A 13,002-nucleotide genomic window follows, 5' to 3' on the forward strand; every position below is an offset into this window, starting at 1 on the left:
GACAAAGTTAACATTTGGATCTGTTTCCTTCTAGTCTTTTTTCTGTGCCTGTCTTTTTAAAAAAATAAAATTCAAATCCCTCTATCAAGCAGGACCACTGATTAGAAAGGAAGATGCTGTGCTGAGTTTGATTCCTGTTCTCCTGAGAGGGTGAGACTTGGCAGCCAGCATCCCCAGCTGGGGTAGTCGCCACGCCCAAGGCTGCCTTTGCCATCCCAGACCTCCCATTTTCCTAGAAAACAAAATTGTTTTGTTCTGCCCTGAAAATTTAGGCCCAGATCCTGGCCTTGACAAAGCAAAGGCAGCCAAAGAATTAAAGCATCAAAAACCAGGACTGTCTTAGGAAAGTGTGACTTCATTGTCACCAGGATGCTGTGCTCTTTGTCCCCAGGGCCAGCCACTCCAGGCAGTTCAGCAAAGGGCACCTGGCATTGCTCCGGTACCTCCTGCAGAGACTGGATATCCAGATGAACTGCCCTTTCAAGTACATCATGGGCTCAACCTTCTCTGCAGGTGTGAGTTCAGGCTGTGAAATACCCACTTCAGAGGTGGGGGTGACAAGCAAGACTTGTTAGGGCACAGCACTTGCCCTCAAGCCCTGGCCTGAAAGAGGCAGCACCAGTGTGTCTGGAAAGAGCTGAATCCCCACCAACCCACCCCCAGCTCCCCTCCATGCTCTCCTAGATGCCTGACCTGACTACAACCACAGGTGAAAACAGGAAAGAGGTGGCGGCTCTGGTCACTGCCTCCCTGTGGTGGAGAAAGCACGCCCCACAGTCTCCAACACACAAGCCAACAGACAATAACCTCTCCTCTTGAATTGGAAAAACAAACCTGTGGAGTCCTTCTCTGACCCTTGCTATAGGGGCCCCATATGCCTTTTCCAGGATTAAACCAAAAAGCACACATTCCTCTCTGGCAGGTGCAGGTCCCACCCACTCTGGGCAGCCAACTGATGTGCACATTTTAATTTCCTAAAACACCAGGGCAGAACCTTTCTCAGGGGTCAGGTGGCTCACCCTTGGCCCTCAGGCTTTGGAGATGGCGATGGCACTTGTCATCATGGGTGTTTGGAAAGCAACTCCACATTCTAGCCTCTGCTCCATCGTTCCTTCTATATACAAGTGATGCAAACATCGAAATATGTTTTTTTCTTTTTCTTTCCTTAAAAAAAAAATTGAATCCTGGATGACGTTTTAGCTATGTCACTTGACAACTGCTTTATATAACCCAGGGTACTTGAATCTCAGCCCCAAATCTCTAAAATGGGGGCAGTAGCATGCTTCTGCCAGGTCCCAGACCTGTGGGTCTCTGAATGTGCACACATTCTTCAAGCCTTACGGGTCCTTCCCTGGTCTCTCTAAGGATGTCATGGGCACAGAGCCCTTTCACTCTGAGCCCTTCTCCTGGCTGTGACTAAGTAATGTCTGTGTGGTTTCCTGCTGGAAGTCTGCCACTCGCCCCCATGGGCCATGAGCTCCTGAGTTTATTTACATTTCCCTGATTGCTAGTCAGGTGCAACACCTTTCCACATGCTCATCAGCCTTTTGGATTCCTCTTTTGTGATGTGCTACTTTGTCTATTGCCCATTTTCTATTAAGTCATTTATATTTTTCCTATTGATTTGTAGGAGTCCTTTGTATTTTGTGGGCACTGTCTTTTCACTCTTTAAGATGTATTTTGATGATTGAGTCTTAACTCTAATGTCAAATTAATCAGTCTTCTCTCTTATGGTTATTGCTTCTTTTAAAAAAAGAAAACCATCCTAATGCTGATGTCATTAAGATATTCTTCTATATTCGGTCATGTGACCATTATAGTTTTGCTTTCCATAATTAGGTCTTCAATCCCCTGGAATGACAAGAATGGATTTTTGGTGTATGATGTGAGGTAATTAAGGATCCAACTTAATGTTTTCCGAGTGTGGGTATCCAGCTGCTCCTGAACATTTGATTGAAAAGTCCATCCTCTTCCCAGGATGTGAAGGCCACCTCTGATACACAGCAAGCTTCCATATTGTGTGGGCTATTTCCCAATGCTCAATCCTGTCCCATTGGCCTATTTGTTTCTCTCTGTGTCAATACCACATTGCCCTAATGATCACTGCCTTGGAAGAAGTACTGATGTTTGGTACAGCAAGTTCTCCCACCTTGTTCTTCAAGAATATTGCCAATTCTTGGCTTTTTGCACTTCCAAATCGCTGTTAGAATCAGCTTGCCAAAGTTCTCACACAGAAGCCTTGAAATTTTTATTAAGATTTGGAGAGATTTATTAAGATTTAGAGATAATCTTTTCAGTATTAAGTCTTCTAGTCATTGGAATGAAGGCATATTTCTCCATTTATATCTTCTTCATTGTCTCTTATTAAAGTTTTACAATTTTCTCCATAGAGTTCTTGCATATCCTTAGTTAGATAATTAATACTTTTGTGCTATTGTATACGGTTTCTGTTTTCACTTGTTATTTCACATTTTGTATTTGCAGAAGAGAAATAAAAATAGTAACGAGTCCCCACATCCCTTTCACCAGCTTCCCGTTAGCATCTTACATAACCATGGTACATTGACCAAAACTAAGAAATTAACATTGGTACACTATTAAGCTAGAGTTGTTAATTTATTTGTATTTGCCCAGTTTAACTAGTAATGTCCTTTTTCTGTTCCAGGATCCCATCTAGGATCTATCATTACATTTATTGAGAATGTCTCTTTAGTCATCTCTGATCGATGACGGGCTTCTCAGTCTTGTTCTTCATTAACTTGACACTTTTGAAGAATACCAGTCAGGTGTCAGTGTCCCTCAGTTTGGGTTTGTCTGGTGTTTTCTCAGGACTAGACCAGGGTTATAGGGTTAGGGGAAGAATGCCAATGAAGTGAGATGTTTTCCTCATTGTGGAACATGACATCAATATGGTTTATCACTGGTAATATTAACGTTGAGCCAGTCATTTAAAGTGGTGTCGGCCAGGCTCCTTCACTGTAAGTGAATTGCTGGTTTCCCCTTTCCATAGTTTAGTCTTTAGAAGCGAGTCACTAACTATAGCCCACACTCAAGGTGGGGATCAACTCTACGTCCTGCAGGAGAGTATAAAAAAAAAATCTGAAAATGTGTGTTAAAACTACCACAGCAATGAATATATTTCAAGGAAGAAACTTTGAAGTTTCTGAGTTTCACCAACTAATTTCAGCATTCATTTGTGGATCATTTTCCTGCAGCAAATATTACTGTGATGTACTTCTATTTTCCTCATTCCTTCTACATTTTTTATTTGGAATTCCTTTGTAAGGAAGAGTCGTCCCTCTCCTCCAATTATTTATTTAATTTTATCAGTGTGGATTCGGGAGTATTTATTTTTTGAGTTATAGTCCAGTATTATTTTGTTGCTCAAATTGTTCTAGCTGTGGCCATTGGTGGGTTCATGTGTCCTTTTGACGTGTCCCCCATCCTTTTCATTTATTTATAAGCATTTCCTTCTTTTCTAGCACTTGACAATACTTCAGGCTCATCTTTTATTTTCCCTACCCTAGCCCTAGAATCATCCATTCATCCAGAGGGCCCGGGCTCCTTTTATTGGAGAATGAATAAAAAACCTGGATCTAGGCACGGGGTATGCTCGTGGCTACTAGGGTATCACTGCTTCTATCTCCTCTCAGTGGACAGAGCTAGGAAATATATGTATGTATGTAACCTGAGTACACACACATCTTTACATATCTGTATCTATATAAAGCTAACCATGAGTTCATACTGACATTTCTGACCAGAGTTCATCCTTGCCCCCTCCCCCAAAACTTATTTATAGCTTTTTCTGTGACAGCGAGAAACCTGGCTCCCATTACCTACAGTTCATTTACTTATTTGTGCGACCCTATTGTACACATAGTACCCTATGTGAAGCAAATTTACCTACTAGAGTGTTTATGACAGACTTTTGCTTTAACCATAGAGTGTCCAGTCAAAACAGTGTTTTTGAAAGCAACATATGCCAGCTTCTCCTCCTCCTTTCCTTTCACTGCTATGTCATTTGTTTGTAACACACATAGAATTCGCTTATCACAGTCTGCTTTCCATCGTAGGGTCCTCCAACATCTGGGTTAATTTTTAAAATTTGCATACAGTAAAATCCACTCTTTGAGATTCAGTTCTGTGGGCTTTGACAAATGCCTGGAGTCATGTATCCACAATCCAGTATCATTCAGAGAAGTTCCATACCCCTAAAAATACCCTGGGGTGAGTCTTTTGAAGTCAAGTACTTCTCCCCTAACCTCTGGCAGCTATTGATCTGTTTTATGTCCCTGTAGTTTTATTTTTTCTAGAATGTCCCATAAATGGGATTCTATAATATGTATTCTTTTGCATCTGGCTTCTTTCACTGCTTAGCAAAATGCATTTGAGATTCATCCATGTTGTTGCATAAATCATTAGTTCATTTCTTTTTATTGCTGGGTGGTATTCCATTGCATGAATATATACCACATTTTGCTTATCCATTCACCTGTTGAAGGACATCTTCATTGTTTCCAGTATTTGGTAATTATGAGCAGAGTTACTATACACATTTATGTACAAGTTTTTGTGAACATAAAAATTCAATTCACTTGGGTGGGAAAGGAACCGATAGGTCACATGGTATGTGTATGTTTAACTTTATAAGAAATTGTTAAACTATTTCCTAAAGTCACTGTGCCATTTTGCATTCCCACCAGCAACATATGAGAGTTCTACATGTTCCACATCCTCAAGAGTGGTTGGTATTGTCAGGTTTTGAATTTTTTTTTTAATTTATGGAATTTCATTTTGATTCTAATTTGCATTTCCATATTTATGTTAATTACGTATCTTTTCATGTGCTTATTTATAATCCATTTTTAAAATTGGATTGTTCACTTTATTGTCAAGTTGTAAGCATTCTTTATATATTCTGAGTGCAAGTCCTTGACCCGATAGGTGATGTGCAAATATTCTTTCCAAGTCTGTGCTTTTTCATTCCATTAGCAGTGTCTGTTGCATAGCAAAAGCTTTTAATTTTGATAAAGTCCAATTTGTTGATTCTTTTTCTCTTGCGAGTTAAACTTTTGGTTTCGTATTTCAGAATTCACTGCCAAATCCAAGGTCCTGGAGATTTTCTCTTTATGTTTTCTTCAAGACATTTTGTGGTTTTACGTTTTATTTTTTAGTAAGGTTGTATGTAGTACCCTTTAAATTTTCATTTTCTAATTGTTGATCATCTGTCACATCAGGCATAAATACTAAATGCATTAAAACTTTTACATACATACATACGTATACATACAACACATTCGAACAGTTAAATTAGGAATAAATTTAAGAGAGAATTGTATTACTCTGATGTGGGAAAACCTTCCTTTTTTATAAAGCAAAAGATGTATCACTTTAAAAACATAAAACATTTTCTAGGATAAAAGCAACATAATTCAGGTGAAAAAACAGACAGACTGGGGAAGATATTTGTGCCTCATATAACAAGGAGTTAATGTCTATAATATATAGAAAATTCCTACAAAGTGATAAACAAAAGTGAGCAAAGGATATGAACAGGCAATTCTGCAAGAGGAAACCCAAATAGATGCCAAGCCCATAAAAGGTATTCAACACAGATGGAAATAACAGCAATGTCTTACTTTTCATCCATGCTTGGTAGTCCCTGCAAAAGGTGCTGACAACCTTCATTCGGGCTTCATTCAACAGTTCATTCAGGCATGGATGTGGGAAAGCTGGGGGAGCCTGAATTGCTACAACTTCTTGGGAAAGCAATCCAGCAACATTTATTAAAATTACTAAGGACACACCCTCTCACCCTGCTCCAAAATGTCAGCTTTTAAGAATAAAGATGGATATGGTATCATAGTCTGAATAATTAAGCAGCTTAAAACTATAAGAGCCTGAATGTCCATGATATACAGAATGGTCAGCTGTGGCCAATCCAAACTGTGGACTATTATGCAACTACTAAAATCATTAAATCCATGCCTACATACCTAGAGAAAAATGAAATGAGCTTATGTTACAGAGTGACAAAAACAGTGTCATCCTATGTGTATAAAAGCAACTCCAACCTGGCATCTGCTGCTCGGATGAGCAGAGAGGGTGGGGGCTAGGGATATAGTTGACAGTTAACACTGATGACCTTGGGGGAAGAAAGCCATTGTGAATATTCGATTTATTCCACTTCCTACAGATGAGTACTTAATCCTTTTGCAATAAAATATTTAGATGAAGACAAATATAATCCAAGAGCAAATACTGATAGTGTGAACAGAGAGTGGGGAGTGATAAGGATCAGTATCCTGAGCTCCTGTGTCAAAGCTGCAGAGGTGGGCCAAGGAATCAGAATGTGAAACCAGCTGTTGGAGGGACTCCTGTGCCTCACTGGGGGTGCAACGGGTTGATGTGGCATCGTGTTGTGAGAAAGGAGTTCTGTGGCTGCCCCCACCTCCCAGGTTTGCCATTCCTCATGGGTCAGAGGTCCTATCACCCCATCTTTCCTGACCCACCGCTCCGTCAGTGTATGAGTGTGACAATGTGTGGTTGTGGGAGCTGTTGTCCCATACCAGGCCTGTGCTTGTCACCTCTGTTTTATTCTTGACCCAAGAATAAAACGTGGGAAGAGGCCCAGAACCTGAGGTAGGGAGAGTCTTTGACACCTGAGCACAGCCCCAGGCACAGTTACCACTCGAAGAGGATTCACTGGCCTTTACTTTCCTCAGACACTGAAATGTCAGGCACTTTGGGGCCATCTTAAACACCCACCCACCCCAGCACCCCACTATAAAACTGACTGTCAGGGCTGGAGCTTCCAGGCACAAACTCCACTCCTCACCTGGCCCTGGGAGCTCACAGGCCTGGCTCCACGGGACTGGCAGGTTGGGTGTGAGGCCTAACCTGCTCTCCCCACACTTTCTCCTCAGTGAGGAAGAGCCCAACACTGCTGGAAGTGAGCACACCCCACTTCATGAGAACCAACAGCTTCGCTGAGGACTTGGACCTGGAAGGGGAGACTCTGCTGACACCCATCACCCACATCTCACAGTGAGTGCCTACATGTGTGTGAAGGGCTGGGCTGGAGGGGACTGGCGCTCAAGGAGTCAGCCTTGGTGCTGGAGAAGGCTTGCCCTCTGGCCAGAGTGCTATCTACTCGCCTAGCGCCCACCACTAGCCGTCTGCCTGGCCCCAGCACCGAGGCACCAGGCAAGAGAGGAGAGCAAGGGCACTTCCCACTAAGTCTGGGAACATGATCCTGTTGTTTTGACTTATGGAAAACCAGACTGATCATTTTCCACTTGTTTTCATGCTTTGAGAGTCTGAGATTGTTTTTCTCTCCCCGAGCCCCCTCCCCTGCCCCCCAAAAAACAGACGACTTTGTTTTTTAGCATTTCCCCGTGGAACCCTGGCCAAAGCCACGGGGCAGATGCTGGGTGCAGTCTGCCAGTTGCTGCTGCTGTCCTCAGGGGCTCCTTCAGGTGGAGGAAATGGCTGATTTTCCACGCCTTCCAGTTGGCCTTCCCCTGAGGCACAGCTGGCCTGGGATGCATGCCCATCCTCCCCCGCCGTCACGGCATGGCCAGGCCAATCCCCGGTGCCCGGCCATGGTGTGATTCCCCTGCGACATGTGACTCAGTGCTCCCCGCTGGGGTGCCCAGCGGTGACAGCCATGCAGTGGGGTCAGTGGGGCGCTCAGGTCCATTCTGGCCACAGTTCCATTCTGGCTGCCAACCCATTGGGGATTCCCCTTGATAAAGTCTTTGTGTCAGGATCTGTGAGTGACACTTGCAGCCCTTCTGAGGGCCACTTGCGGGGACTTTCCTTCTCTCTACCGACGTTTTTCTAAACGGTGTTTTGTTCTTTGGACTCTCTGAGGGTCAGGAGGTTGTCCTGAGCCATGTGTGTCTTTGTTGTAGTGAGGCCCTGGGACTCCTGCCTTTGCAGCCAGCCAAGTGCAGGCCTGGCCTTGCAAATCACTAAGGAAATTGTGACCCATGGTGCTGGGGGGCTGCAGGTGTAACCAGAGAACAGGCAGGGTTGGGTAGACAGAATGAGGCCACCTCCAGGGAAGGAGTGGCTGTCTTAAGGGGTAATTATGATCAGATGGGACCTGCCCACCATCTTTCCAGGCCCCCCCAATTCACAGACAGGTTGGCAGTACCTCATGGTTGGTAGGGTATGAAGAGGCTCCAAGCGAGCCAGCAGGTCACTGGAAAGCAGGGGTGACTAGTCATGGATACCCTGAGAATAGGCTCTAAGCTTCTGGGCCCCTCCTGGCTGGGTAAAAAGGCAGGAGCAGAGGTGTGAGCAGGCTGGTAGCCAGATGGGCTGCCCAGGTACAGGTCAGCACCAAAAGACAGAATGATGGTTTACACTGTGGCCAAGGCTTGTACCAAGTCCTGGACGTGACAGACCTCCAAAGTGATCAGTGTTAGAGTTTAGTAGCTCATGTTTTGTGCAATACAGGTGGCAGTGGCTGTATTGCCTCTTGGCTGTCCCCTCAGACAGGGACTGTCCCTTCTCATCCTTCTGGCTGCTTGTTCCTCCTGTTGGAGCTCTCGCTCACCTTGGTTCTCTTGGTCACAGACCGGCTTCCAGACATGCAAAAAGTCATACTGGGAGGAGAGGGCCATCACCCACAGTCCATCTAGCTGGGCAGTCAGGCCTTACCAACTCTTGGGTCTTGCAAGGCCCCTGCAGGTGAAGGTGGTGAGAGACCAGGCACTATGTGGATCACAGCCAAACCTGCAGCTGCCCAGTAAATCACCACTATGGGAGTGAGGGCTGCTAGTGCTGTTATCAGCACATGCCAAGCTCCCTGGAGCCAGAGGTTACCCACCTGCCCCAGGGGTGACCCAAAGCCTGTGTGGCTGTGTCATCTAGGACACTGGGCTGTTTCTTGTTCCATTCCAGGATGACAGGGCCTGAGAGACCTGAACACCCATCCCCAAGCTCTCCGCCCACTCTGGGTCTGGCACATTATCATTCTGCAAGATCCTGCAGCCTTTTCAGGTTGGCACTCCCATGGCCTCCAGTGATAAGTGGGCCCAGGCAGATCACAGACTGCAGTCATCACCCAACCAGGTCCCTACCCTGGAACTTACCAAGGCCTCTCTTGGAGTAGACTGTTCCAAAAGTGACTGCTGGATATGAGCCAGCCTGGGAAGGCAGGAAGGAGCCCAGGCATGGCGCTTGGGGTGAGGGATCTGAAGAGGGGACTGGGGGAGGGAAGAACAAGGAGGTGGCTGCAAAGGGGCCACCTTGAGGCATTGTGTTCTGGTCAGGGAAAACTCAGGGCTGAGGCGTCAGGGGAGCTGGTTGGAGTCAGGGTACGGTCCCTCCAGAGAGGCCTGCAGGGGAGAGTGGGCACATATAGTGTCAGGGCCTAGGAACCCATGCTCCTCCAGGGATACAGGCTGGGTAGAGGCCCCACTCCACCTGGGGGGGAAGGCTGGCAGCAGTGGGCACCCTGTTTCCTCAGGACCCAAACCGCCTGGTGGCAGGGGTGTGGGGGCCGTGCAGGTCTTCTGCCCGCGTTGGGGCTGCATTCCTCCACCTCCCATACAGCCTTCCCAGTGACTGAAGCCCATAATTAAACTCGGCTCCAGCTGCTCAGGGATGCAGCAAAGCTCCTGTGGGCAGCCCGGCCCCATGGACCCTGAACTGGGAAGAGAGGCACACGCCCTGGTGTGTGCAAGGAACAGGGATGTGTGCTGGGGTCTCACTGGGGGCAGAGTGGGTGGGAGGCAGTTACCAAAAAAATTTCCATTTTTCTTCAGCATTTTACTGATGTTAAATGTATTACCATGCTGGGCCAGTTCCAGAATTCAAATTAAAAACATAAATAAAGACACATTTTGTTTCCATCTCGAGCTCTCCCCGCCTGCAGGGCCCCAGAGAGGTGAGGTCACTGTAGCCTTGATTACGGGAAGGTCCCTGGGGTTGGGCGAAGCTCCTCTTTCCGGGGCCTGTTAGCCAGAGGTGGGGTGGGGGTGAGCAGGCCTGATGCAAGCTAGGGAGCCACAACAAGATGAGGCACGGGGTACCCAGGAGACAGAGTGGCTTCGCTGCACCCCAGCCTATAGGTGGGCCTTACTGCTCAGCCTTAGGACCCTTGACCAGCTCTGGGGGGCCAGGACTCAGCCTCGAACACACCTTTCAGGCAGAAGCTGTCTTCCTAGGTTCAATGGGGCACAAGAGAGTTCCTGCCAGCCTCAAACTCCCTGAGCCTGTGTCTCCCACCCAGAACCATGCGACAGGGCTTCTGAGGGAAAGGCATGAAGTAGAGACAGTAGGCCTGCATGGGCAGTTGGGGAGAACCCCCATGACAGAAGAGGAGCCCTGTACTCCAAGAGCCAGGATGAGTTCCTGGGATTCTGACCCACTCATTGTCCTCTGCTCACCAAGGGTCACTGGCACGACAGTAGGTGGGGACGGTGCCAAGCCTGTGTGCATCCCTGTGCCTTGCGTGTGGTGACCTGCCATCTAGAATGCCCTTGTCACTCATCCGCAGCTATCAGATTTCCATTCATCTTTCCAGCGTCTGCTCAGCAAACCCCCGCCAGGACACACTCAGGCTGCACGGCTGTGTCCTCCTTTGGCTCTCAAAGCCCTTAGTACCAGTTCCCCAAGCCTTTCAAATGGTGCCAGGAGGGAGTAGGGCATGTATAGCCCTCTTGGTCTCTTCCTCTCCAGAACCCCCAAGGCCGCAGGCACGGAGAAGCACTAGGATTGCCACTCATTCAACCCTACCTGAGATGAGGCAAGGACTGCAGGCACATTGCGCCAGTGCTGAGGCACAGGGCTAGGGGCCTGAGGATCGACGTCTCTGAACTTGGGGGCTGTGTGCAGGTGTGACCTGGGTGAGCTTCTCCCAGCAACCTTGGGAGGCTTAAACCATTTTTGTGAAATCCTCCCTCACACTGCATCCCCAACTGCCAAGCCAGCCAGGACTGGCCTGGAAGTCACACGTCTGCCCCATTGGTTGCACATGGATACCTGAGATAGACAGACCAAGAAGACAGGCCCATAAGCCCCGCAGCCTGTGGCTCTGCCCAGCCCAGTCATGTGGTTTCTCTGAAGGGCTCCCGTCTCTTCTGTTTTGGCATCTAAGACGGGCAAGCCCCAGCTTGAGGTTAACAGATACTGCCCCCAGTCCCACTCTCCAGGGGGACCCTCAGGGAGCACCCTGCCCATTGAGATGGGCATGGGGGAGGACCAGGAGCCCTGAGGCTGGGCAGAGGGGGTGGAAAGAAGGCAGAGGGAAAGCTGCAGAGACCCCCACCAGGTGACTGTGAGCGCCTCCCTGGCAAGCATGTGCTTGCCTGGCCTCTTGCGACATGACAGCTTCGCAAATCCTTGAGCAAAAACAGCCCCGTGTGCGTTAATTAGAATTTCCATGTCTTCAACTTTCTCCTGGACCCTGCAGAATCTCACGCCAAGACGTTCAAGTTGCTCTTTTCCAGCAAGGCCGCTGTGGCCTGGCTTTCATCCACATCACTACTAATGTCTCCTGAATTCTGCATTTGTCAGCAAGGACAGGGCCAGTCTGTGCCGTCTGGAAATAAGGGCAAACGTCACAAGGGTGGCCCCAAATTTGGCTCCATGGACCAGGGGGCTAGCTCTTTTGATGGGACCAGCTTGGCCTGGGACATTTTGGAGACATCCAGGCCCACTGTGACCCACTCCCACAGACCCCAGGGTACCAGGCACTGCAGCTCTGTGAGTGTCTAAGCTCCTCACCATGTTTCTCTCCCTGTAAACTTTGGTGGGAAAGGACAGAAAGGCCATTCTGGGACCAGTGTCCAGAAGGATGAGTGAGGGGCTTGTCAAGAACAGATGAGACCATTTTGTCTTTCTAGATCAGTGTCCTGTCTTCTGCAAAGCTTCATACCACCTCTGTCTGCACGAGGTGCCAAGGAAGCCCTCTGGGGGCCCGCCCGGGAGGGCTGTGCAGGGCTGCATGAGTCATAGGATCCCCGTCAGAGCCCCACATAGCCCCAGCCAGGCTCAAACCCGTCTCTGAAATGCATGGGGGGATTAAATGCTCTTCTAATTAAATTAAAACCGAGGCGTAATGGCTCAGTGGGAAAGAGATGGGATTGGGAATCAGATGCCCTCAATCTGGCTCCCAGCCTGCATCAGCCCAGCTGTGGCGGCCCCCCGTGGCCCCCTAACCTTTCCAAACTTCACTTCCTCCATCTGAGCATGTGAGGAAGAAGTGGCTAGCCTTCTAGGGCTGCTGCTATGGGGAGAGGGCCACACTGTCTAGGTGGATGGCCCAGAGGAAAGCAGTGAGGCTTCTCACTTCCTCTGCAAGGGAAGGGCCATCCAAATCACCCTGCCCCAGTGCACTCTGGCCAGGCTCAGCCCTCTCCACTTGTGAACTCCCAGCCACGATGCTGCTCAGGTCCTCAGCCAAGCGGGTAGTGTCAGAGGATGTGACAGAGAGAACATTCACACCACAGAGGTGGCTGGAGGGCAAAGGACTTCACAACTGCACTAATACTGTCATGGAGACACTTCTGGCAGTAGGGGCAGCGGGTCGGGGGGGCAGGGGGGGGGGGCACATCCCATATAGATCTCTTATGTGCTCTGCCTAGACCTGAAAGGGGAGATTGAACTGCAGAGCATCTAGAGGCTGAAGCACAGAGGTGACCTAGTCAGGAGTCTGAGAGCCATGTCCCCTTAAGTGAGGGAGTGGGATGGGACTGGGCCTAGCAGCCCTGAAGTCCAGGACTAGCCACCTCTCTAATTGGGCTCACCTGGGCTACCCTGTTATAGGGTGGTAATGTTAAACTTTTAGTTAAAGTGTGACACACACACAGATTAGTACACAGGTCTCAAATGTGCAGCTTGAGGCATCTTCAGTCCCTGAGACCCATGTGTGCAGCACCCAGAGGAAGCAACAGAACCTCCAGAAAGCCTCTCAGACTCCCATTTCCTGTCACTGACCTTGAGATTAACCACAAGCCTAACTTCTAGCAGCAAGGACCAACT

General features: G+C 48.1%; 1 protein-coding gene across 2 annotated transcripts in view; it reads left to right on the top strand.

The window, feature by feature from the left end:
• The window catches only part of KCNQ1 (potassium voltage-gated channel subfamily Q member 1), a 400,428-nt gene that overhangs the window by 203,808 nt on the left and 183,618 nt on the right, over nucleotides 1-13,002 (top strand). For both annotated transcript variants that reach the window (XM_025357922.1, XM_025357923.1), the window contains exon 11: nucleotides 6,930-7,050. In XM_025357922.1, coding sequence (XP_025213707.1) covers nucleotides 6,930-7,050 — 121 coding nt within the window. The remainder of the gene's footprint in view (nucleotides 1-6,929; nucleotides 7,051-13,002) is intronic.

This window comes from Theropithecus gelada, chromosome 14 (genome assembly GCF_003255815.1).
Source record: "Theropithecus gelada isolate Dixy chromosome 14, Tgel_1.0, whole genome shotgun sequence".
Taxonomy (NCBI): domain Eukaryota; kingdom Metazoa; phylum Chordata; class Mammalia; order Primates; family Cercopithecidae; genus Theropithecus; species Theropithecus gelada.